This window comes from Geospiza fortis, unplaced genomic scaffold (genome assembly GCF_000277835.1).
Source record: "Geospiza fortis unplaced genomic scaffold, GeoFor_1.0 scaffold154, whole genome shotgun sequence".
Taxonomy (NCBI): Eukaryota; Metazoa; Chordata; class Aves; order Passeriformes; family Thraupidae; genus Geospiza; species Geospiza fortis.
In genome coordinates this window covers 559,655-582,682 of record NW_005054397.1, presented here as the reverse complement: position 1 = coordinate 582,682, position 23,028 = coordinate 559,655, and the positions used below count along the sequence as shown (strand labels likewise).

Below are 23,028 nucleotides of genomic sequence, written 5' to 3'. Positions count from 1 at the left end.
AACCCATCATCTTCATAAGACATGATAAACTAAGGCAGTGTGCTCAGCACGGATATGAACTGAGGGGCTTGGAAAAGGATACACTATGAGGATTTTTTAGGAAACCCTTGCTAAAAACTTGTTTACTTTTTCATTTACTTGTTAGTAAACCCCTCCCCCACGTTATAGCAGATATATTTGGAAAATTAAACTTCTATAACTGTGCTCCAACTATGCTTATTGTCCTGTGTTTAGCCCAAGTTGGTAAGAAGAGAGTTTTGGGCCACAAAACAGTTTGGTTAAGTGTGGCAGCAGCTCTCTGGTCACAGTGAGCAACACATAACTTTCCCAGGTGTTTCTGGGAGAGGCTGTGAGAAGATCAGAGAAAGAATGAGGAACAATTCTTATCTTCACTTGCTGCACCTGTTATTGTGGACATGTGGAATGTGTTATGGAGATTTGTTTACCAAAGGGTGGTTTCCTAATTAGCCAATGGTGATGGTGTTTGGATTGGTGGACCAGTTAGGACCAGGTGTATTGTAACTGCCTATAAAAGCAATTTCTTAATAATTATATAATAAAGAGATTGATCAGCCTTCTGTGAATAGTGGAGTCAATGCTAATTATTATTGGGCCGGGGCCTGCTGCAACAGTTAAGCTTTAAAATTATACTATGGTGATCTGGATTTCTATGAACCCCCCATTTATATCTCCCACATCTCCTTGAATAAAAATTTTTGGTCTTTGCTGCTGTAAGTGGATTAGTCTAGTGTTTGTCTCAGACTTGCTTGACCTGTTGCTGCTTTGGCTGGGTTGAAATGTAAAATGTGAGATTAAAACTTTTCTTCTCCTTCCAGGTGCCTGCTGATGGAAATGCAGGGCTGCTGGCAGAACCTCAGATTGCCATGTTCTGTGGCAAACTCAACATGCATATGAATGTGCAGAATGGAAAGTGGGAATCAGACCCCTCTGGCACCAAGACCTGCATTGGGACAAAAGAAGGAATTCTTCAGTACTGCCAGGAAGTAAGTGATGTCTCAGGAATAACTGTAGCTATTTTTTTTGCTCTTTCAAAAGCGTAAGTGCAGCCATGTGCTGGAGAGCTCAGTCTGCAGGGAGTTTTCCCTCTTTTTGCTCCATTGCCTTCTTGTCCTTTCTGAAGAAGTTCTCTCCAGCACCTTTTTAAACAGCTTCAGGAATTGGTTGCTGAGGGAGTCACTGGGACTGTTGGAAAATTTTCTCTCTTCTACCCTTGGGGGGATAGTTTTTGTATAGTATGTGTGCAATGGGCTTCTTTCTTATCAAGTGTTTTGAATAAAGCTGAGGTGGCAATTTATTATTTAAAATGCCCTTGGGCTTTTTGCGCTGATTGGGAAAGGTCAGCTGTCACATGACTTCTGTTGCTCTGCTATGACACTGAAATGCACTTTGGCAGTCCAGAGTTAATGGCCTCTGCTGCGCACAGAACCATTCAGAGTTTCTTAATAGAAAAGCTTCCCCTACAGATGAAGTTGCAATCACCGATTTCATATTTGAGAGCAGAATCTCCTTACCCACTTGCTTATATCCTAAGAACATGTGGATCTAATTTTGTTTTGTCTCCCGATGTGATAGTACAATAACCTTGTAGCAGTGTGTGACAATTTGAAAAGAAAATGTGTTATTTCATGCAGTGAAACAAAAGGGCCTGCTTTAAGTTGCCTTCGTTCTTACATTTACTATGTGGCCTCTTTTTTTTTTTTAAGTGAGGGTTATTGCATATTTCCATAGCAGTAACTGCTTTCTTTCCTAAATGTCAAACCAGTTCCTGTGAAATATTTCTTTAGAAAGCAAGATCATTTATTTTTCAGATCTTTGCTCTCTTGGCATCTTCATCCCTGTCCTTTCACCCACTGATTGTTCTTTCTAAGTTTTGCAGTGTTTTATTCAGTTTTTATTGCATTTGGGCAAAATATTCACTTTAAGGGTGATATTGTAATGGCAATGGAAATTGATTCTTCTTCAGTAGCTTTCACTCTTTACTAAGAAAATTGCTTTGTGAAATTAATATTTTTGTTTATCACTAACAAAAATACCTAACCTACCCTAACCTCTCCTACTCTTACTGTTTCAAAGATTTTCTCTGGTTTTCTGTTGTCTTCTTTGATTTATGTACAGAAAGTTGATTTATGCATAATGAAATTATTGAGGTTGAGGAAAGGAATTAGAAAAGAGCATCAGTAAGTGAAAATGCATCAGTGATTAAAGGTAGTAAGTCTATCTGAAGTTACAGAAATAAATATGTGAATTATGGAAGTAAGACTGGAAAGTTTGGGAGCTTTTAAGGCATGAGTATTTCAGTAGGCTGGGGATTCAGCCACAAATGCTGCAGGCAGGGAAGGATTCTGGAACAAGGTCTCAGGGTGTGACTGTCAACTGACTGTTGGGTGATTTTGAAATTTGGGGGGGCATTTAAAAAAAAAGCCCTCTCAAAAGTAAAGGGAAGAGGGTAAGCAAAAGCAGTCAGAAGGTAATAGACATAGATTGTTAAATGACAAAGAGAGTAATAAGAAAAATTTTGACTCCCTAAGGAAAAAAATTGTTTGCCAAGTATTGGCGATGAGAGAGAGACACGGGGATTCGGTATAATGGTCAAAGAATCTGTATTTATTGTGAAGTACAACTGCTTATATAGTATTTTAGGAAGGCTAGTAATGTTTTACTGCAATGATTGGGTTAAAAACCACATAAACATCCCCTTGAGATGCACAGTGCAGCTGCTACAGGCTGCTGATGGAGAAGGGACAAGGTGGTCTGGGATGCAAGAGCATGTGGCAGCAATGCGGTCACTGCCAGCAGGTGTTTTGGGGTGGGGTGGAATCATGTGAGCTCCAGGTTTTTGAATGCTGGTAATAAATTCAGAAATGGATTGCAAATATTAGGAAATTCAGATCTGCTGACAGCAATTTAAAACAAAAATCCACATGGAAGCTGATCCAACTCAGCAGCATGGAAAGAACCTCCCTGTTCTGTACAACTCTTGCCCATGGTCGTCCCTCACACCCCTTTGACCAGGTCTGTGGCATGTTGGGCTTTGGCTTTGGCTAGGGAATGGCACTGATGCTTTGATATTATTTAATATTTTCTATTCAATATTAAATAATATTTTGTAGCAAGTACTATTTAATATTTGCTGTTAAACTTTCCTATGACCCCAACAAAAGAAATGGAAGAGTTGGATAACAGCTTTCTACCAAAGAAATTAATTTTAGAGGATTGCAAGTAAATGCAGCTCAAACTGGCTTCTTAGATTTGAGGAACTCCTTGTTATTGTGGTTGATATTCCAAATATGCCCAGTATTTTCCTTGCTTTCTGCTGTTTAGCTTGGCTGCAAGACAGTAGTTGCTCTCAGGGAATATGACAAATTTGCATTTTCCCATTAGCAGGAAGCAATAAGCAGCAAGGCTGAGATGTGGTACCTCTTGTCTTGGAATAGTACCAAGTAAAAATCTTCTTTTTGATGGCTTTTGCCCAATATGATCTTTTCCTTCCTTTCTTTTCTCTCCTTTAATGCTGTTTATTTCCCCCAAAAGAAGGATTGCTTTTTTCCTGTGTGCTTTACTTCTTGCTCTAGGCAGAGGCTGAGTGTAAATGCTCTGCTAATCCAGCAGGCAGGTACTCTTCCTGTGTCTGCCTTCATGTTCCCTGGCTCTGTGACAGCTTTCTTGGTTCTTTGCTCTTGCTGTAGCAGTAGCTCTTTGTAGCATCTGCCGAGGAACTGGGTTTTTTTACTCAGATCCAAACAGAACCTTGAAGTGACAGCAAGCAAGGGAAGGCTTGTATTTTCCACCCTGTACTTCTATTGAGAAATCTTTCCATCTGGTTTTTGTTGCAGATCCCTTGTGAGCACTGTTCCAGGCATTGTGGTAATGACTGCATTGTAAGGGGAGATGTACTCCTGTGGTAAAACCTATGGAGTTAGCCCATGCACCCAGTTCTTCCTCCAGCTTGGGAAGGACCAGAAGGGACATACCAAAAGGAGCTGTTTGGGTGGAAACCCAATGTGCAAGTGCAGTGATCTTGCTCTGTGGCTCCTTGGCTCTAAAATAATACAAATTTAATGTATAAGGAAACTCTGCTTACTGTTAATAGAAAAAAAAAAGATACTTCACATATTCTCTGACTCTGATTTCTTTCTTGAAGGTATTTTTCAAAAAATAAAAAATACCATCTCCTTTCATCAAAACTTACAAGTAGATGTGTTCCTCTGCCTCCTTGTTGACTCTTCTTTTAAAAGCGCTTCTCTTGACAGTGCAAGGCTAGATGCCTGAGTAGTGGGCAGAGCACAGGGCTAGGAGGTGCACAGACTGTAGAAGGACTTGTATTTCTCCTGCAGAGATGTACTGTGAACCTTGACATTCTCATTGTTTCCTCTTGTAGTCCGCTGCCAGCTTAGGTGGATTTTGAAGTCTCGATGCAGGAAGTAGCAGTAGAGGAGCATTGCAGAGCAGAAAGGGAGGAACAGGGAATAAGCAGAACCACCTACGTGTTTTAAAGATTAATGTTGCTCGGTTTTGCTTTACTTTTTTTGAGTGGGAGCTCAGTGCATCTATCAGAGTTTGTGTTTGGACAACACATCACACAGTTTAAATATGGCAAAGCTCAAAGTGTAGATTGATTTTTTTGAAAGGACATGGAGGATACTTGAATGCTGCCTTCCAGCTTCCTTGGCTTCAGTTTAACACTGAACTCATAGGAAGTGGTACTGGAAGTATATCTCCACATTTTCTTGTGTTCATTGTAAGCTGGTGACTTCCTGTTTGTTTTTTGAATATCACAAAATGAAACTTTCTTGGTTGGAATGAAATGCTGTATAGATAAGTACAATTTAGTAGTGATTTCTTTTAATGTCAAACCAGTTACCATGCTGGGAAGTAAAACTGCATGAGCCTGATCTGCAAACAGCTGTCAAGTGCAAGAGCTGCAGATGCTAGAACAACGGGGCACTGATGTAAATTTGGATGGTTTGCAGCTCTGTGTGCCAGAATCCTTAAGATATTGAGTGATCTAGATGACACTTCAGATCAAGCCACTGGTCAGTGAGTCCTGCTGCTGACACTGCAGCACCAGCTGTTTCAGAGGAATTTCAGGAAAACCCTGTCATACTACACAATCACTCAATAACTACCCCTGGTGAAAGCTTCTTCCTAATAGCTCCTTATGGGTGGTTGCTGGTGTCCCAAAGCAGGTGGATACTGCTGTTCCTGGATTTGCCTTTTGTTGTTTTATGGGAGGAGTTGGCTTGCCCCCACCTATATGTTATTGTCATAGGAAGGTGCTTTTGCAGGTCAATCAGCTCCTGTCTCCAAACTGTTCATAAAACCCATCTGGAGCCTGCCCGTTGTCAAAGCCTGCTTTCAGAGTTACTGAATATGCAGAGTAGGAAGTTAATTTCGGTGTGCTTCATTCCCTGTTTGAAGGGAAAGTGTGTTCAGATGGAAGATATTGGTCTATGTTTATTATATTAGCAATTTTGAGCAGCTACTATGTGCAGAATTTTATGTCTAGTAGTTAGCATACGTGAGTTCCTTGAAGGACTGAAATTTTTTTACCATCTGTGTTGAACACCCTGTCCAAAATGAATTGTAAAACAGTCACAGCTGGCAAAAAATTATTTTGTCTAATGCATGTTTTTTTCCCCCCACTTAGTTTCATTTGGAGATGCCTAATTCCATTTTCCATGCATGTAACTGTTTGTTTTTCCTTTCCTGGAAGACCAAACGGCATTTATAATAAAGTAAGTTTGGGTCTAGATATTGTGAGGATGAATTAAACCTGGGAGTTTGGAGATCTAGTGCCCTTTGTAATCAGCAGCTGGCTTGCTTTGCAATCTTTAGCTAGATGCCCAGAGTAGCTTTCAGATGTAAAGTGAATGTTGGCATTGGAAGGTGTTACACTTGGCATCTCATGACTGCTTGGTTTCTTTTGTAAAGTCATGACATGTGTCCACTTCCTTTTTAAACAACACTGGGGTGCATGACCATTTTGTGGCTAGTGTGTATTTCTTACAAAAATCCTCCCCCGAAATAACAAAATTATAACTGCATGTTGCTACATTCTTAACTTTTATCTTAGTTTACATGGAGCAGGAAATAGTAGGGTAAATTCCTGTAACAGGTAATTAATTATAACTGTTGACAGAACACTGTTGACATTTCTGATCTCTAACCATAATGTTTCCAGAAATTGTTATCTTGTTATTTTCTCAAATCCCCTGAGTTTCACAAGTAACATACACAGCATTTTGTGCCAGGTATTTAGGTATGTTACTTGTGAAACCCAAAAACAGCTTTAGGCAAGCCCAGTACAAGCTGGGATATGACCATACTAAAGCTTTGACATTATCTCACCCCATAATCCTCAGATGTCCCCTGTTTTGTACGTGGGCCAAAAGGGCCACCAAATGACTGGTCCATCTCTTTTTTTATTTATTTGCTTAGCTTCCTCTTGTCACCTTATCTGATAATCCTACTGTGCTTCTTGTCCTGGGGCCTACTTCAGGCAGCACTGATGGCAGCAGTTCCTTCCCTCTAGTCTTTTGTCTTCCTGCTGAAAAGTTTGTTAAACTGCCAGGAATGACAAGGTTTTTGAAAAGAGAAAAATTGTTTGGCCTGTTTTTTTTCTGAAAATTTGAGACACAATGACAGTGGTCTTCCTGCTTTGATAATGGTTTCTCTCCACCTTATCATTTTCACTGTAATAGAAATTGTTGTTTTTATCTAGGCTGCATAATGTGCCCTTTCTAGTTTCTCAAAGCGAATTGCCACAGTATTGAAGGTGAAAATTAATTTTAAACCTGCACTACTTGAAATTCAGCAGTCTAAAATGCCATAGATTTTGCTCTGAAGAAAATTATCTATTTAATGAAAGGGGAAACATACAGATTTTTGGCAGCACAGAATGTCCTTAAAAACAAATGACATTTTCAACAGAAATGGGTGTTGCTATATTCTGAGATGTGTACAGTCATGCTTAAAAGTTTGACTGAATGTTATCTTAGCACTCTTTGCATTGATTATTGAGGTCTTAGGTTTTATTTAGCTTTTCATCCACAGCAAAGGTTGAACTAGTTTACTCTGTCTGCTAGTGCTTAAATTTGATTTGCTTGGAAATAGAGGATTACTACTGACAGTATATTTATCCTGCAGCTAAACCTTAGTATACTCACCTACTTGAGAAAGAAGGCTGGGATTTTTAGCCCCAGCTGTAGTCTACCATGGAAATATATTTCAAATCAAGTGACTAATAAAACTTGGAGCATATGTTGCAAGATGCTCCCTGTCTTTCTTTTGCTGATAATAAAAAAATCTTCCCTCTTGTTTTTCCCTGCACTGATTTTTTTTTGCATGTCTTAAAAAGAAATGAAATGAAAAAATAAGTACTATTTCAAAGAGTACTTCTGCTTTGAGGCTGAGGGAGGGAAAAGGATGAAAAGGGATGAGGATTGTCTGCATAAATAAATATTTAGGTAAACATGTACTGCAGAATTTAATGAAACTGCAATGCTGCATTTTCCTGTAGATTAATTTTTAATTTCACAGATATGATGGACAAGATTAATCAGTGGGTTCCATCAGGATAATGTTTGTGCCAAGGGTACAGTAGTTTATTCTGTCTTCTGAAAGACACGAATGCAATGGCTGTATGCAGGGAAGCCGTCTTATCTTACCTTGTTTGGTTCATAGCTGAGCTAGCTAGATGGCCATTTAGCCACATGCTTGAGAAAAAGCTCTCAATTATCCTCAGCAATCTGTGTTCTCTGCTTGTGGTTTGCTCCTTCCAGTTACAAAAAGACCAGGCACACTTGCACTAGATGCTCAGCATGCCCAGCCAAGGGAGCAAAGCTCAACTGACCCAACCCCTGGCCCAAGATACTCCTGAGAGGGCTGTGTAGTGTTGGATGTGGTCTGTAGAGACATTGCCTTTCCCATATCCCTGGTGTCCTGGTGGGGACAACACAGCTGACATTTAGTGCTGCATTTCACATTCTCTTTTCTATCTTGCATACAGAGTTCTCATCATATGTGGTCTGCAATTTTCTTTACACACGCATCTCCCAGTCTTTCACTGTGTAACTCTGAGATGGACTGGTAGCAGCTGTTCCTTTAATAAATAATAAACCTAAGACATAATAGGCATAAAGTGTGATGGTTACCCTAAGTAAAGAAGAATCTATTATAAATATACAGCTGTTATGTTTCAGCCATTTTGAAGAGAAGAGAGAAACTATTTACAAGAGCACGCAGTAACAGGATAAGAGGGAGTGATGCCAAACTGACAGAGTAAATTTATATTAGACATATGAGGGTGATGAGGCACTGGCACAAGTTGCCCAGAGAATCTGACTGTCCCATCCCTGGATGTGTCCAAGGCCAGTGAGGTTGGAACAAGATGATCTTTAAGGTACCTTCCAACCCAGGCAATTCTGTGATTATTTTTTTTTTCATCCACCTTTTGAGACCATATTTACATGGATGCTTTGTTCTGGCACAGATCTATCCCACTTTTGTTCAAGATAAATCTGTGTCCTCTTGAACTCCTGGCACTTTCCACTGTGATGCAGTTTTTATTCTTAGGGGAATGTTTTCAGAGATAGGTCAGTTCCTTGATCCAGCTTCTGTCCTAGAAGTGGCTCTTGGAGAGATTTTAGCAGTAAATGGGCAAGAGATGGAATAATGCAGGAATTGTGCCCTGGGAATGTGAGACTTGTGTCCAGTTCAAGGCACTGAAACCACAGCCCCAGCACCTGCAAGTGTGTACCTCTGCAGATGGATGAGTGATGCCTCCTGGGAATGGTGCTCCTGAGACTGGAAGGCTGCCTGCAGGGTTTGGGTGGTTCTTGAGTGGTTTTGAGTGTTTCGGGGCTTCATCTCCTTCTGGTCTTCCACAAGTCTCTGTCCATGATTGTATGTGTATGAATAGGTGGCAAGCTATGTTCCATATTTTTTTTATTGTCCCCATCCCTTTTGGATGGTTTTATAGCTTTCCTGTGCTATAGCTCATTATTGTTTTACTCCTACCTTGTTATTATCTGCTTACCTTGCTTTTTCTTGTGGTGGAAGTGTTACTGGCTTGTGATTTGGTTTTGGGTTTTTTTGTGGAGGCAAGTTTCTTTTTTTCTTTTTTTTTTCCTTTACCATTTCACTGTTGTCCATATACTTTGGAAGATATGGAGATCAAAAAATAAAATACTGGCTGCAGTGGTGATTGCCTCCTGATACCAGTGTATGAAGCTTGTAGTAGAAGCAGTGATTGGATCATGAAATGGGTTCATGTTCAGAGGTCTCTTGGCAAGGAAAAACTCACAGAGTTTGTTGCTGGTTCTACAGGCAAACATTAAAAAAGTAATGACAGTTTCTCTCCTTCCATACCTTTGAAGCTGTCAGGAAGTATGTTTGATTAAATTCATAGCAGGGCAACAGCCCAAGGTTGGATGGGGGAAGTATTTCTTGATTTCTGGGCATTCCTTTTTTCCTAAGCAGTTTAAAACTGCTACTTTCGAATTTCTAATTCATACATCACCGTTATCATCCAGTTAACCTTTATCCAATTAAAATGATTATGTAGCACTGTACTGAGTGCCTGCTTTAATCTTCCAAATACTGTATGCCTCTGGCTAATAAAAAATCCTACTGATAATCTTTTTTTATAGATGTGTTCCTTACAAAAAATTGTTGTAGATAATTGTGGATTAATTATAATCATGGAAAGGTGTCAGAATGTCTGTCCAATTATTAATGGTTTTATCCACCTTTTCCCCTTATAAGTATACAAGATGTTTTTAATGGTTTAAGCAGAATTTTAGCTGTTAATTTTTTTTTTTTTGCTTGAGTGGGACAAGGTTTTCACTGGAGGGATGTTACTTCAAATTATTAACAGAAAAGTTTGAAAGGGGAGGATTTTTGATTTTTAGATTATTTTTTTAGAATTCTTAAGGCATTGTCTTGGTTTTGAAAGACAGGAGTCTGCTAAGGAAGGCAGGAGCCTCTCCTGAAATGGAGAACGTAAACCTTCCCCACCCCTCTGAATTGCTATGAATTTTACATTAATGGGCTCTCAGGCAAAAAATATGGGAGCAGGAAATAACAGTTCTTTAATAGGGAAGAAAAATAAAAGGATAAAATAAAACAATGCAGTACACTAGAACAACACTGACAGTCAGATCTCAACCTGACACCCTGTGGGTCAGGGTGTTGGTAGCAGTCCAATTGGAAATGTGGCTGCAGTCCTCCTGCAGTGTCAGGTGTGGTTCTGTTGGAGCAGAGATCCTGTAGAAAAGGGTGTAGTCTTCCTCTAAAGGTCCAGTGGAAGAGGCAGCTGTTCCTCTGGGAATCCAGTGGAGAAACCGTGCATTATTCCAGTGCCTCCAGATTATATCTGGGTAGGAATGCTTGGCTCCTCCCTCTGGGCAGAGCATCTCACAATGGGATGCTGTCATTCTTATCAGTCATGCAGTGACATTCAATAACCTGTTATCAGCAGATGTCCCCTCCTGAGGGAGGAGTGGTTGTGATCACTCAGAGAGAGATAAGGCAAACTGCCCACTTGACAAAAGATAACTGCCATACAGATGGTAATAGAAAAGATCTTGCCTTGCAGTCTGGAACAGGCATTGTATTGGTTTTGCATGGCCTGGCTTTTGGTAGTGGATGGGGGCATAGAGTTGGCTTCCGTGAGAAGCTGCGAGAAGCTTCCACTGTGTCTGGTAGAACCCATCCCTGATGACTCCAGAGATGGACATGCTGCTGGGCCAATTAGCAGTGGTGATAATGCTTCTGTTGTAACTTATTTAAGGAGAAAGAAAAACAAAGTTTCTGCCACTGTTTTAATTCCAGTTGGAGAAGAGCAGAGTGAGAATATGTGAGACTAACAACTCTGCAGACACCAAGGTCAGTGGAGAAGGATGAGGAGGAAGTGCCCCAGGTGCTGGTGCTGGAGATTCCTTTGCAGGCTGGGGTGAGGACCATGGTGGAACAGATCTCTCCCCCTGGAGATCCATGGGGATGTAGAGATCTGATGCAGCCTGTGGAGAAGCCCCCACTGGAGCAGGTGGATGCCTGGGAGGAGGCTGTGAACCTATGGGAGACCCTTGGAGAGAGAGGGGTCCTGTTCCCATGCCGGAGCAGCCTGTCCTTGAGGGACTGTACCCCATGGAAGAGTGACCCACGCCTTAGCAGCTTTGGGAGGAATGTTTCCATGGGATGGAGTCATGTTGCAGCAGTTCACAGAGAACTGTTGTTTGAGAGATGGACATAGACTCACACGGGAAAAGTTAGGGAGAACTCTCCCATGTGAGGGACCCCATGGTGCAGCGTGGGAACAGCTCCTCTCCCAGAGCAGTGTGAAAAGCCGTGGGTGATGAATTGATCACAACCCCTGTTCCCTGCCTTCTGTGTGGAAGCAGGGAGGCGTAGGGGGGAAGGGAGGGTGTTTTTAAGGGCTTATTTTACTTCTCATTATCCTGCTCCGATTTCATTAGTAATAAATTCAGCTTTTATCTCAAAGCTGAACCCGTTTTGCCTGTGATGGTATTTAATGAGTGATCTCTCTCCCAGACTTTATCTCAACCCACAAACCCTTTGTTAAATCTTCTCCCCTCTGTCCAGCAGCCAAGGGGAGTGAGTGAGTGAGTGGCTGTTGTGGGTGCCCGGCATCTGGCTAGCATCGACCCACAACAGGCATCTGGCTTAGTGTTGAAACCAAAACCAACACTGGATTTAAGTTCCTAAGATTGTTCCAAATTGTTATGAATCCTTGTATGGAAGGGAAACTCTTCCTTCTCTTGAGCTGAGACAGGAGCTTCTACTAGAAAGACACCGTAGTGTTTAGAAGATGCATCACAGTATCTCTTAAACATTTAGCTTTGTGTTTTGTGAGTGCCAATTGCTGTTGCATATATGAACAGAAAATAAGAATGCTTATTTGTACAGTAATGACAATATTGTGTTTAATTTTTTTTTCTTCTGCCCAGACATGAATATTGAAACATGAATGCTGGATGTGAGGAAATATTATCCAATATTAACCAATGTAATGTTTGTTTTACCAGCATAATTTCTTTCTATAAGTATGATTATAAGTTAGAAAAGTACTAATCCCATGGGAATGTAATGATATTCAAGATGTCCCATTCCAGCTGTGTGAAGAAACCACACAATGTTTCCAAGCCAATGCAATTTATTTTTTTTTAGTTCTTATCCTGAATCACTGGTTTTGTTGAAGAACAGTAATAATTAGGCATATATAAAACATCTGATTTGTCCCTTCATTACTCATTTCCACTTGGCCTGGGAAGACATCTCTGCCAGTTGTGCTCAATAAATGGCTTCCTTGTAAATTCAGGTTCTGAGGTTTTAAGTCACTCTAAAGATCCTTTAGTATTTTTTTCTTTCCTTGTTTGAGCCAATTACAAATTAAAAAAAAAATATTTTGATGAGTGTTTCCTCAAACTTCTGTAAAGTTTTGCAGGTAATGTTGCTTTTCCAAGTTCCCACACAATTTGACCAGTCTGTATACTCCACTGGACAGCAAAAAAAAAAAAAAAAAAGAGAAAAGGTTTCATCTAAGAAGCAGGAATTGCAATTATGATTCTAAATAAGGACTCTAAGAGGATTTGATTAGACTATCTTATTAAAGCAAAACTTGTAATACCATGTAAGTTAATATGTGTATCTTTTTTAGTATTTTAGAGGTGATTGTCATAGAAATTAATTTTAAGCTATTGCTGACAGCACATCTATGGATTTGCTAACAAACAATTACTTGCTTAAGTCTGGAAGATGACTTCTAATATTTTGGAGCCACTCTTGAGTATGATGCGTTCCTAGCAATTTTGCTCCTTTAACTGAGACATTGCTCTGGTTTGGAGTTTGGAGCAACACAGAGGACTGAGGAGTCTCCCATTTTCAGCCAGGCTTGAAATTTCTGAATGATCCTGCTTTTGCAGACTTTCAGCTTATACATTTTGAGCTGTTGTAGCTTAGGGTCTGTAGCCAGATCTGAGATGGTCAGATTTTGCAAGCTGATTTTTTTAAGAGTTTCTTAGCAGGAGAGATGCTACAGAGTGGTTTGGCACAAGTATTGAGCTCAAGCAGTACGTACTGTTGAAGAAACAATCAGTTTTCTTCTCTCCTTCCTCCTCAATTCTTCTCTGCTAAATTTTAGCAGATGTCTGATCTTGCAGCAAGGAAGTTTAGGGAGCTGAAATGGCACAAAGCAAACCCCAGCAAACAGAAAAAGAGTTTCCTCTTTGATCCTCTCCTCAGATGAGCTGGGTTGGTAATGTTGGAGGAGATGTGAGGGCAGGACTTCTTCTCATGACAGCTGACCAGAGGATGGCTTTGCTATGGTCTGAGCAGCCTGTGAAGAGAAGCTTTTTAGATATTTCTAAAAGAACCACATCTTCCTGCCACTTGGTTCTATGTGTTTTCAGAATAACACATGCTGTTAATTTCTGAATTTTGCCAGCAAGCTTTCTTGGGCAATAGAAAAAAACATGAGCAATTTCGAAGTGGAAAAAGTCCCAGTATTATTAGGTCAAAAAGACAGATGTCAAATCAAGTCTGTAATGAAGAGTAGGCGACACGTTAATCAGAGATGAAAGTGTGGGTCCACAATTTGATTTTAGCAGCAGAAAATATAAGCAGAGAGCAAATACATTAAAAAATAACAGAATCTGGGCAGAAAATGAGAGGAAAGGCAGGTGAAAATAAGGAAATGTGGAAAAAGTTGGTATTTTTAGGCAGAGTGGTGATAGCAGGAAGAGGAGAATTGAAAGGTGAATGAAAGACTGAGAAATTTTATGTGATTCAGTATCCCTGTAGTGATTATCTCATCTGAAATTTAGGTTTTTTGTGTCAGTTGCTGAACAATTCCACAGATTCCACAGACCTGCCATAAAGATTTGGAGAAAAAGCATATGGACCCTCCATCTCAAGTGCAGAATCCCAATTGCTGCTGATTTTGCTGTAGCTTTGGTTTCTGCCAGGGCTTTGCAGCTGGAGTTACAGGAGGACCATCAGTATTGCGTGCTGTTTTCTAAGATAAGGATTCTTTGTTGCTGTTTGGCAAACTAAAATATTGCCTTTTTCATAGTACAAATGGATTTGATATTTGCAAAATAATTTATCATAAGGTGTAGCTGTGTCATAGAATTTCTGGTCTATGGGGTGTCAGACTGTCAGAGGATCAGCCTTGTGTTTTTCAGTAGGCTTCAGCAACAGAGTGGTGCCAAAGTGCTTGCACTGTGCTGGAAATTAAAAACAGAAATCTGTGCAATCCTTACATTGACTTTGCTGCTTAGATTAATCTTTGGAGAAGGAATTTCATTCTAGGTTAATGTTTAACTTTTATGAGTGCTAAAGTAAAGCTTATCTCAGTTATCCCACTAAAAAACAGGAACTGCTAAGCCACTGAGCACAGTAAAAGATTGCATCAAAACATAATCCTGAAGATAAGAGCATTTAAAAATTTGATCTGCTTTTTTTTTGTTTGTTTCTGAAAGCTTCAAGAGAAGTGTAGGTGCAGTTCTGACAGGCAAGAAGTAATTTCTCTCCCAGGATGAACCAAACCAGTGTGGAATGTTAAGGACTTCTTCTTTGGTTTTTTTCAGCAATTTCTAAATCCTTTCAGCCCAGAAGTCATTGATTTGAATGGTCATATTTGATTTATTTATGTTTACTTCAGTCCAATTAGTAAACTTAATTCTTGTTGGAGAAAGGATGCCAAAGATCATATTAATTTAAATGTATTGTTTGCCAGCCTTACTGTGAAACAAAAGTAGAAAAGAGACACATGCAATAAATTATCATAGGTACTTTTAATATTAAAGTTCTCTCTGGGTTTTGAGGAACTGGCTGTCTTGATGATTCTGTGAGTAGGCTGGGATATCTGCTGGCAAGATGCAGGGGTGCAGAGGGACATGTTCATGGGCATGTTGCAGCTTTGCAGTGGTTTATATTGGAAAGCAGATGCAGGGTCACAGTCCTTACTCTGTCCTTTGAAATGCAGGATGAACACATCTCAGAAGATTCATAATTTACTTGGATTTCAGTTTATTCTGATGTTTCCTTTGCTCAGTGTGCCTTTGAGCAGTTGGAAATGAATATCCCATTCTGAGAATAAAATCTTAAATAGATTGGTGTTTAAGTTTTGTGGGATATGATTGGACTTTGTTGCACCCCAAGAGTGTTCTCTAGGGATTGACATCACTGTGGTCAGTTGAGTCACTGGGAGCAATTTGGAATGGTTTCTCTGTTTGGCAGCCATCCTAATCCTTTTGGGACTGGCCTTTTGTGCAAGGAGGAAACAAATTAAATTTTTCATATTTCAGGTTTTCTTGGAGTTGGATTCAATCTTTCTGTTAAAGAAATTGGTGCCAGGTGATGCCTTAGAGTGGCTACCTAGAACACAGGCGAAACAAGATAAAGGGAGTAAAAGTGGGCATTTATTAAAGGCCTTCAATAGGTACACCTTGGGCAGTCAGAAGCCTCCAAGAAGCTACACCCAAGACGGAAGGTGGTCACTTGTTTTTCATACAGATAAAAGTTTGGTCCATTTATATATCAGGGGTTAATCCTCCAATTACAGTTTTGGGTAATGAAGTAATTTACCGCAAGTTTGTGCTCCCCCCCATCCCCCAAATTCAGTGTTGTTACATTTTTTGGGGCCTGAGACAGTAAGGTGTCCTTGAGTTTCAGGCCTAGAGAGAAATTATTTTGTCTGAATATAATGGGAGAACAGTAGCTGATAGGCTAAGGAGTGTTAGAGTTATACACTAAAGCAGTACAGGATCTGAAAAATATAAAAGCTAAATCCTAAGGCATCACAGGATTTCTACTGACTTTCAGTGGAGCATGCAGTACCAAGTTTCAAAAAATGTTTTGCCATCTGTGTGGGAACATACTGCTGTAGGAAGAAAACTGGCAAGAAAATGTTCAGCTTCTTTTTTGGTGGGGAATGGAGCACTAAGAGAGGATGTTCTTAGATTTGCAGGCTTCTGAGCTGCTTCTGGTAAGTGCAAAGACGCCTATGGGCAGCCCAGTGACTGGCAACTTCATGCACATGGAGATTGTTGAGAGCTTCTGTCAGAACCTTTCTCCTTTCTTATGTGTACTAAGTTCAGCAGCCAGCTCTACAGCAGTGTTTCTTACCTGTAAGTGGAAAAAATGACCCAAAAACTTTGGCCCTTAACTTCTGCTGTGCTCTGTGCCCAGCTTGGGGCCTGTGAGTAGTGGAGTTTGCTAAGGAAGTGCAAAGGTGAGCTGTGGGCCTGTTCTCACTGCTGGAAGATAAACCAAGGGGGGGCGGGTCTGATGCAGTAGTGCAGCAACAGAGAGGAACTTTGTGCTGCATGTTTTCCATTCTGAAAAAAAAGAGAGTGTATTTCACAAAAAAAGAGTGCGTAGTGAGTGTTAAACAGCATAATTGCCCTGGGAGATGCTTCATGTGTGCTTCTGTTTCAGCCTTAGGGCCTACTCAATCTGCCATTACAGACCTTGTGCTTGTGTGTGTCCTAAGAGGGCAGTTTTCAGGCTGAATTGTTATCTGTGCAAGGCAATAGTGAGGCAATTCTGATTATTCTGGACAAAAAAAGTTATGAGAAAGAATTGGAGAAAAACATGTTTCTAAATATTTGTCAAGGAAGGATTGATTTTATTTCCTTAGAAAGGAAATTTTTTATCATATCTTTTTCCTGGCACTAAATATTCTTAGTGTAAAAACTATAGTTTGTAAAATGTGTATCTCATTCACAAGAACAACAACCATGAAAAAACATTGCTGTTTGATTTATAAAGAAAGAAGAACGCTGTGTCATCTTACAGCTGCTCAGGTAATTACTTGTAGGTATCTTGATTGAAGGAGATGGAAATACAAGACACTGAATATAGTTCACAAACAGGAAATCAGGAAATGTTACTGCTCTGAATGTTTTCTGCAGATGCCCTCCCTGTAGCTCTGTTCTTCATTCTTGCATTCCCATTTCTAGTTTTCCTCTTTTTTTTTTTTTTTCCTTTTGAGGTCAACTTTTATTTTAGAATATCAGGTAGTCCATTTTAATCGGCATATTTCCCCAACTTTTTCTGTACAGCTTTCACTACTGGACTAAACCATGTATGGTTTTCTTGTGTCCTAGATGATGGGGTACAACCACTGTCTTAGAAAATGACTTTGTAATACCACTTCACATTTTTGGTACTAGAGCCTGAAATTGATTTCATGAAAAAGGAAATCACAGCCTTGTTTGTCTCTTGGGGCATGCATACAAATGGATCTAGATTCTTAGATTAATAAATTACCCTTTGGCTTATATCTGCAGTTAACTCAAGAAAGCATAAACTAATTAGAATATGAAAAATCATAATGGGCCTCTTACTTTGTGACAGTTTTTGCATGGCCTCAAAGACAATTTTGACATCAAGCAGGTAATTTTGTAAGCAATAGAACTTGGAAATATCTCAATGGAGAGCAATTAGGTTTTTCCTGGTATGTTTTCACAGATTTTCTGCTACAGCTTAGATTCATTCTTAGATTCATTTTGTACTGTGATTTCCTCAACAAACAAAACCAACAACTCAGCCACATATTTTTCTGTTCTATAGAAAGGTGGGAAGTTTCTTTCAGCAAGGTTTGTGAAAGTAATTCAGGTAGGTAATTTGATGATTTAAAATATGCATATTATAGCCCCTTCGATTAATGTTTTCTTTGAAACTCTGGGGAGAAGGAAATCACTTTGTGCATGTAGTGATTTTCACAAAACGGTTACATTCTTTATTTCATGCCTTCAGAATGGTACCCCATCCTTGGGCAGAAACTGCTGGCATAAGATCTGCTTCTTTCCCTGACAGCCCTTTTTGAAACATATAATGCCTAAGGTGGAATTATGATAATACCACAGAAAGAAAGGTCAGATGTTGTTTAGCTCCTTGGGGGTTTGTTGTGGGTTGTTTTTTTTTATTTCCCCCGTCTTTTTTTTTTTTCTTCTCCTATTTGCTTTTTTAAAAGAATAATAAGGATTGCTTCTGCAGATCTGCATCAAGTAGCTGAGCCTTTATTGCAGTCCCCAGGATGCTGGTGCAGTAGCCAACAGAATTTTGTTTAAGCATCTTCCTTGTGTATGAGTTGTTTTATGTGGATCACTGGCATTCCCTGTACTGATGTGATTGAGGAGCTCCTGCCAGGGGAGAGCACTATGCCTCACCTTCCTTCCACAGACTGTGTGTGCTGTTGGAGCGATGGCAGCTTGCAGGAGAACCTGGAAAACCAGCCCGAGGTTCTCTGGCTGTTTATACTGCCCCATCTTCCTTGATTTCATTCCACAGTGCCTGAGGCAACCCTTTGTCATGGGCTTGATCATAGCCAAACGCCAGTGGGCCCATGAAAAAATAATTTATTCATTCTCCTTTGCCATAGTTTAGCAGCAAAGAAGAATGAATAAATTATTTTTTTTCATTTATTTTAATAAAAAATTTATTCTTTTTATGTTTTGAGGGGGAAAGAAAATACTGAAGGGGCTCATGGGCTGAGGTAAGGATTGGGAAGAAACACTTTAGGGAAAAACAGCCTTTTAAAAGGTATAAAGGAAAAAAAAGGAATTAAAAGAGAGTAATGAGAACTAAAGTGCACCTTTAGAACACCTTTTCCCTTAGCTAACCCTTTTTTCCTTCTCACTTTCAGCAGAGGGAGGCAAAACATGGGGTTTTATTCAGTTTGTCACTTCTAAAAAAAAATCTTCATTTAGAGAGAGGAGTGTCTTTTGCTATGCCATGGGGTCCTTCCCACGGGACACAGTTCTCTGTGAACTTTTCTGTGGGGGGATGGAATGTAAGAAAATAAAGATAGTGCAGAAGGTAGTCTCACACCTGAGGAGTTGCAGCTGTGCTAATCACCAAAGATTAGGAACAGGCTGCCCTTAACAGGCCACAGCTGTGTCCAATGAGGATGAGTGCTATGAAAGAGTGAGTTAACTGGTTGAGAATGGAATTGGAGTTTGTTGGCTGTGCTATGGAGAAGGAGGAGTTAGTGCTGTGAGGAGATGTCCATGAGAAATCACCTAGAAGGTATGGAACTTTTGCAATAAGATGACAACACTTTTCCAGTGTGGTTTTCCAACTCTAATTTTCACGAGTAGCAGTCCTGCCTGAACCAGCTGCAATGTGGGTCCCTCCCATGGGCAAAGCAGTCTTCCCACAACTGTTTTCTTGTGAGCCATTTTGTTCATGGCTTACAGTCTTTTAAGGATGAGCTGTTCTAGTATAAAAGCAAAGGTCCTCTTCCTCTGTCTCTGGAAGTGAGGGTTCTTTCTCTCTCTCTGTTCAAGCCTTTCACCAGATCACAGCTTCTCAACATCTACCTGCTCCAGTGTGAGTGCCTTTTTCTCATGGGCTGTAAGTGAATCCTGCATCCCCCGATGCACTTCATAAATTACAGGGAAACAGTTTGTTGTATTATAGTCCTCACCACGGCTTGTAGCAGAATTTCTGCTCTGATGCTCAGAACACCTCCTCTTCCCCCTCTGTCTTTTGCACGGACCTTAGTGCTGTCATCTTGTTCTCCTCACATGGAGACCTTTTCCTTTTCTCTGACTCGGGAGAGAATTGGTGTCTGTAGGTTCATTTGTTTTCAAGTTCTATCAATTGAAAGTTCTGCAGAGTGAAAAGAGAGAGTTCTGCAGAACTGAAAAGTTGATCCTGTCTGGGCTCTGCACTGGGGCATTGTTCCCCATGACTCTCTCACTTTTAAAGAGCTTCTCTCCCAGAAGCAGTCTCTTTCACCCCTGCTGAAAGCCAGATTAATCTATCACACCCTTAGAGAGGGAAGTGGGCAGATAAAATATTGTATCATGCCTAAACTAGGAGATTTTTCGTATTGTTGTTGATTTTTATTATTGTTTTAAATTACTTCTGGCTGCTTTTCCCCCTTCCCCTCCACCCCCTTTCTGGGAGGACAATAGTCCTTGTCCTTTGCACATAATATATTACTTAGAGATAAAAATACCCTATTAGCTTGATTAGGTATTATTCTCTCTCACTGCTCGAATATTTAACCTTATTCACGCAGAAATTTAATTCAAAAGTGGAAGCACAGAAGCAAAAAAAATGCAAAAAACCACCAACACCCCAAACCGTTAATTGCTTCTGGTGATGCTGTAGAGTAGGAGGCAGATGAGGTTTCATCTCAAGGAGTGTGAATATGTGAACAGGCTAGTGGTGACATGAAGAAGTGGACTGTGAATAAAATACTTTGCCTATGGAGAAGTAGAAGTGCTTGTTGTGCTTAAAGTGGACAGGGAAGCAGCTTAGAAGAGACTATAACTCCAGCCCTGTTTACTCTGAGGTTTTACAGTACAAAATGCTGGATATCCTCTACAATTACACAAGAGAGGCTTTAGAAAACCTGATGTGGTAAACAGAAAATTCTTGGCAAGGCTCAAGTTTTGGTTTGGTTTTCTTACTGCATACAGACATTTGTGCTATAAAATCAAGTACTTGAAAGGCAGTGAGGCAGATATGTTTGACCTTGCATCCTTATTTCTGCTTTCATAGGCTTCTGCCTTCCCCATGTGCAGAAAAAAAAGTTGAGAGAAAGCCAACTGAGAGTGTTCAGTTTATGGAGTCTGGTGCATGGATTAGGGTTGAGCCGGCTGCCTGATGGCTGGCAGCCTTTCTGAACACTTGAATTACAGAGGAAGTGGCGGTCTTGCATGAAATTCCAGATGAAAGCACATTAGGGAATTTTAAGAGAAGAGATCATGTTTGTGTGAAGTTTCATTGGGTGAACTATCGGTCACTGCACTAAAACCAGCTCATGTTTCTAGCGCTCTCAATACCCAAGGCAGTTGGAATGATGTATCAGGATGTTGTGTGTACTCTGCTCACAGAGAAAAGCACTAAGTGCTTGTTGTCATGACCAGGAGTAAAAATTGCAGCACCATTTTGATCTCTGACCCCATCTCCCCCTGATCTGTGGCTAATGCCTAGAAGGTTGATCATCTGCCATTTTGCTCTCACACGTACACTCACATCTGCACGTTTAGTTTTGCATTGCTTTCCTTTCCATAGGATAAGATCAGTAAAGAAGGAAACTAGTTGGAGTATTGAAATGTTTGCCGACTTTGCATGCCTAGAGAAAAAAGGAAGAGGACTAAAGAAAAGAGGACAGCATTTGTGTCTTAGCATGGAGCTCTAAGTCTCTTAAGCAGAGAGATTGGAAATGAGAACTAAAAAAACTCCAGGATGAGTGGACTGGAGAGGCAAGAGTTGGGGTGAAACGAATTGAGATCTGGGTGAGTTTTGTGGCAGAAAACTCTTGAAGAGCAACTCTGTGTGTAACAGTGAAGCAGCTAAGATGTTGGAAAGAAGGGTGATTTATTACATGGGCCTAAAGAGGTAGTTATAAGAGCAGTATGTGAAACTCCTAGGTGAGGCTGAGGATTGACTCCGTTAGCTAGTGAGGCTGGATCTATTAAACCTGAAATGATGTTGTGAATGGATACAAGAGAATGTGGCTGAAGATAAGAAGTAGTGAGTCTCTGGAAATTTGTCCTCAAGATTTAATTAATAGAAAAAATTCCCTGGCTGGTTCGAAAGACATTCAACCTGGGATTATTTATTTATTGTAAGTAATTGGGTGTGGGCTTTAGGTTAGGAATTGATTACTGTTAAACTTTTTCTTTAAAACTGTGGGGTTAAATACACTCCTCCCAGGGGGCTGCTGGAAATTAGTGCAAATACCTGAGATGTTACAGTGATTGACTTGCAGCAGTAGATGCCTGGAACTTGTGGTGCAGGGGCAGAGCTGTTCTTTCTTGGTTTCCTTGCTATTTCTCATGTTGGCTCATGGCAGAGGATTTCAAAACGGCTCCAATGCTGCTAATGCTGGGTTTGACTCTCATCATTGTCTTTGAGTGAGTGAAGGCTTTGCTTGGGTCACAGAGAGTGACAGGACAAGTTTGGGTGCCAGCTTCAGCTAGCCCTCTAGCCTTCCTTTTGTGTGTAGAAGGGCATGATGGCTGAGGAAGCCAGGAGGAAGTGGCTGAGTCTGGTCAGACATGACAGGATACAGCTGAAGCCACAGAGATGTGGAAGAGAAGGAACGGTGTTCTGCTGGTGATGGGAGCACTTTGGATCAGAAGGGTGATGGGGCAGGGGGCTGCCACAGGGAAAGCCATGGAGCTATTGTAAAGTAATGTAGAATAGTTTTTAAAACCAGGAATAAATGAGGATATTTTACATGAGACATTTAGTAACTTTATTCTGCATATAACTGTCTTATTTTCTGGACACAGACTGCAAGACTGAGAACAGGACTTTTCTTTTAGGGTTGATGGCGCTTGTGTCATGGCTACTCATGTGACACCACTCCTGCTGCTGCTAATTTGGGACTCTGCATTGTTGCTGCTTCCCAAGTTGTAGGTTGGAAAGCTTGCAGAGACACTGTGCATGGACATACAGGAATAATTATCCTATCTTTCCTCTTCATGGATATGCAAACAGTTGGCAATTAATGTAGCATGTCTGCTTGCTGCTGCTCTTCAGCTCATCAATGCAAGATTCTGGGAAGCAGAAACTTTATAGATTCTATATGTACTTTAGAAAGGAATAGAACAAGCCTGTTTCAGTGCCCAACTACCATGTGGGTGAAGAATCTTTTCCCAATACCCAATCTAAACCTTCCTTGACTCAGCTTCATGCTCTTCCTACTGGTCAGAGAGAAGTGATCAGTGTTTGTCCCGCTATGTCCCCTTTTTAATTCTTTTAATTGGGAATTAAAAATATTTTCCCCAAGTTGAATCTCTTGTCTATAATAGTAATTGGTAAATATTTTCTCTCTATCTCAACCCAAAAGCTTTCTCATCCCATTTTATCTCCTTTTATTAAGGACATCTACATTTTAGTCCTAAATCTATGTGGCATCAAAGCTGGTAGTGGTAAACATGAGTTTTAGCAAGATTATATTAAATTCTGAATAGTCTGACTGGCTTTTCAGATTTTTTTTTCTGCAGTTAGTAC

General features: G+C 40.3%; 1 protein-coding gene across 2 annotated transcripts in view; it reads left to right on the top strand.

The window, feature by feature from the left end:
* The first annotated feature begins 816 nt into the window (after positions 1-816).
* APP (amyloid beta precursor protein) overlaps positions 817-23,028 on the top strand; it is a 153,980-nt gene continuing 131,768 nt past the window's right edge. For both annotated transcript variants that reach the window (XM_005425819.2, XM_005425817.2), the window contains exon 1: positions 817-1,004. In XM_005425819.2, the coding sequence (XP_005425876.1) occupies positions 885-1,004 (120 nt within the window). In that variant the 5' untranslated portion in view covers positions 817-884. The remainder of the gene's footprint in view (positions 1,005-23,028) is intronic.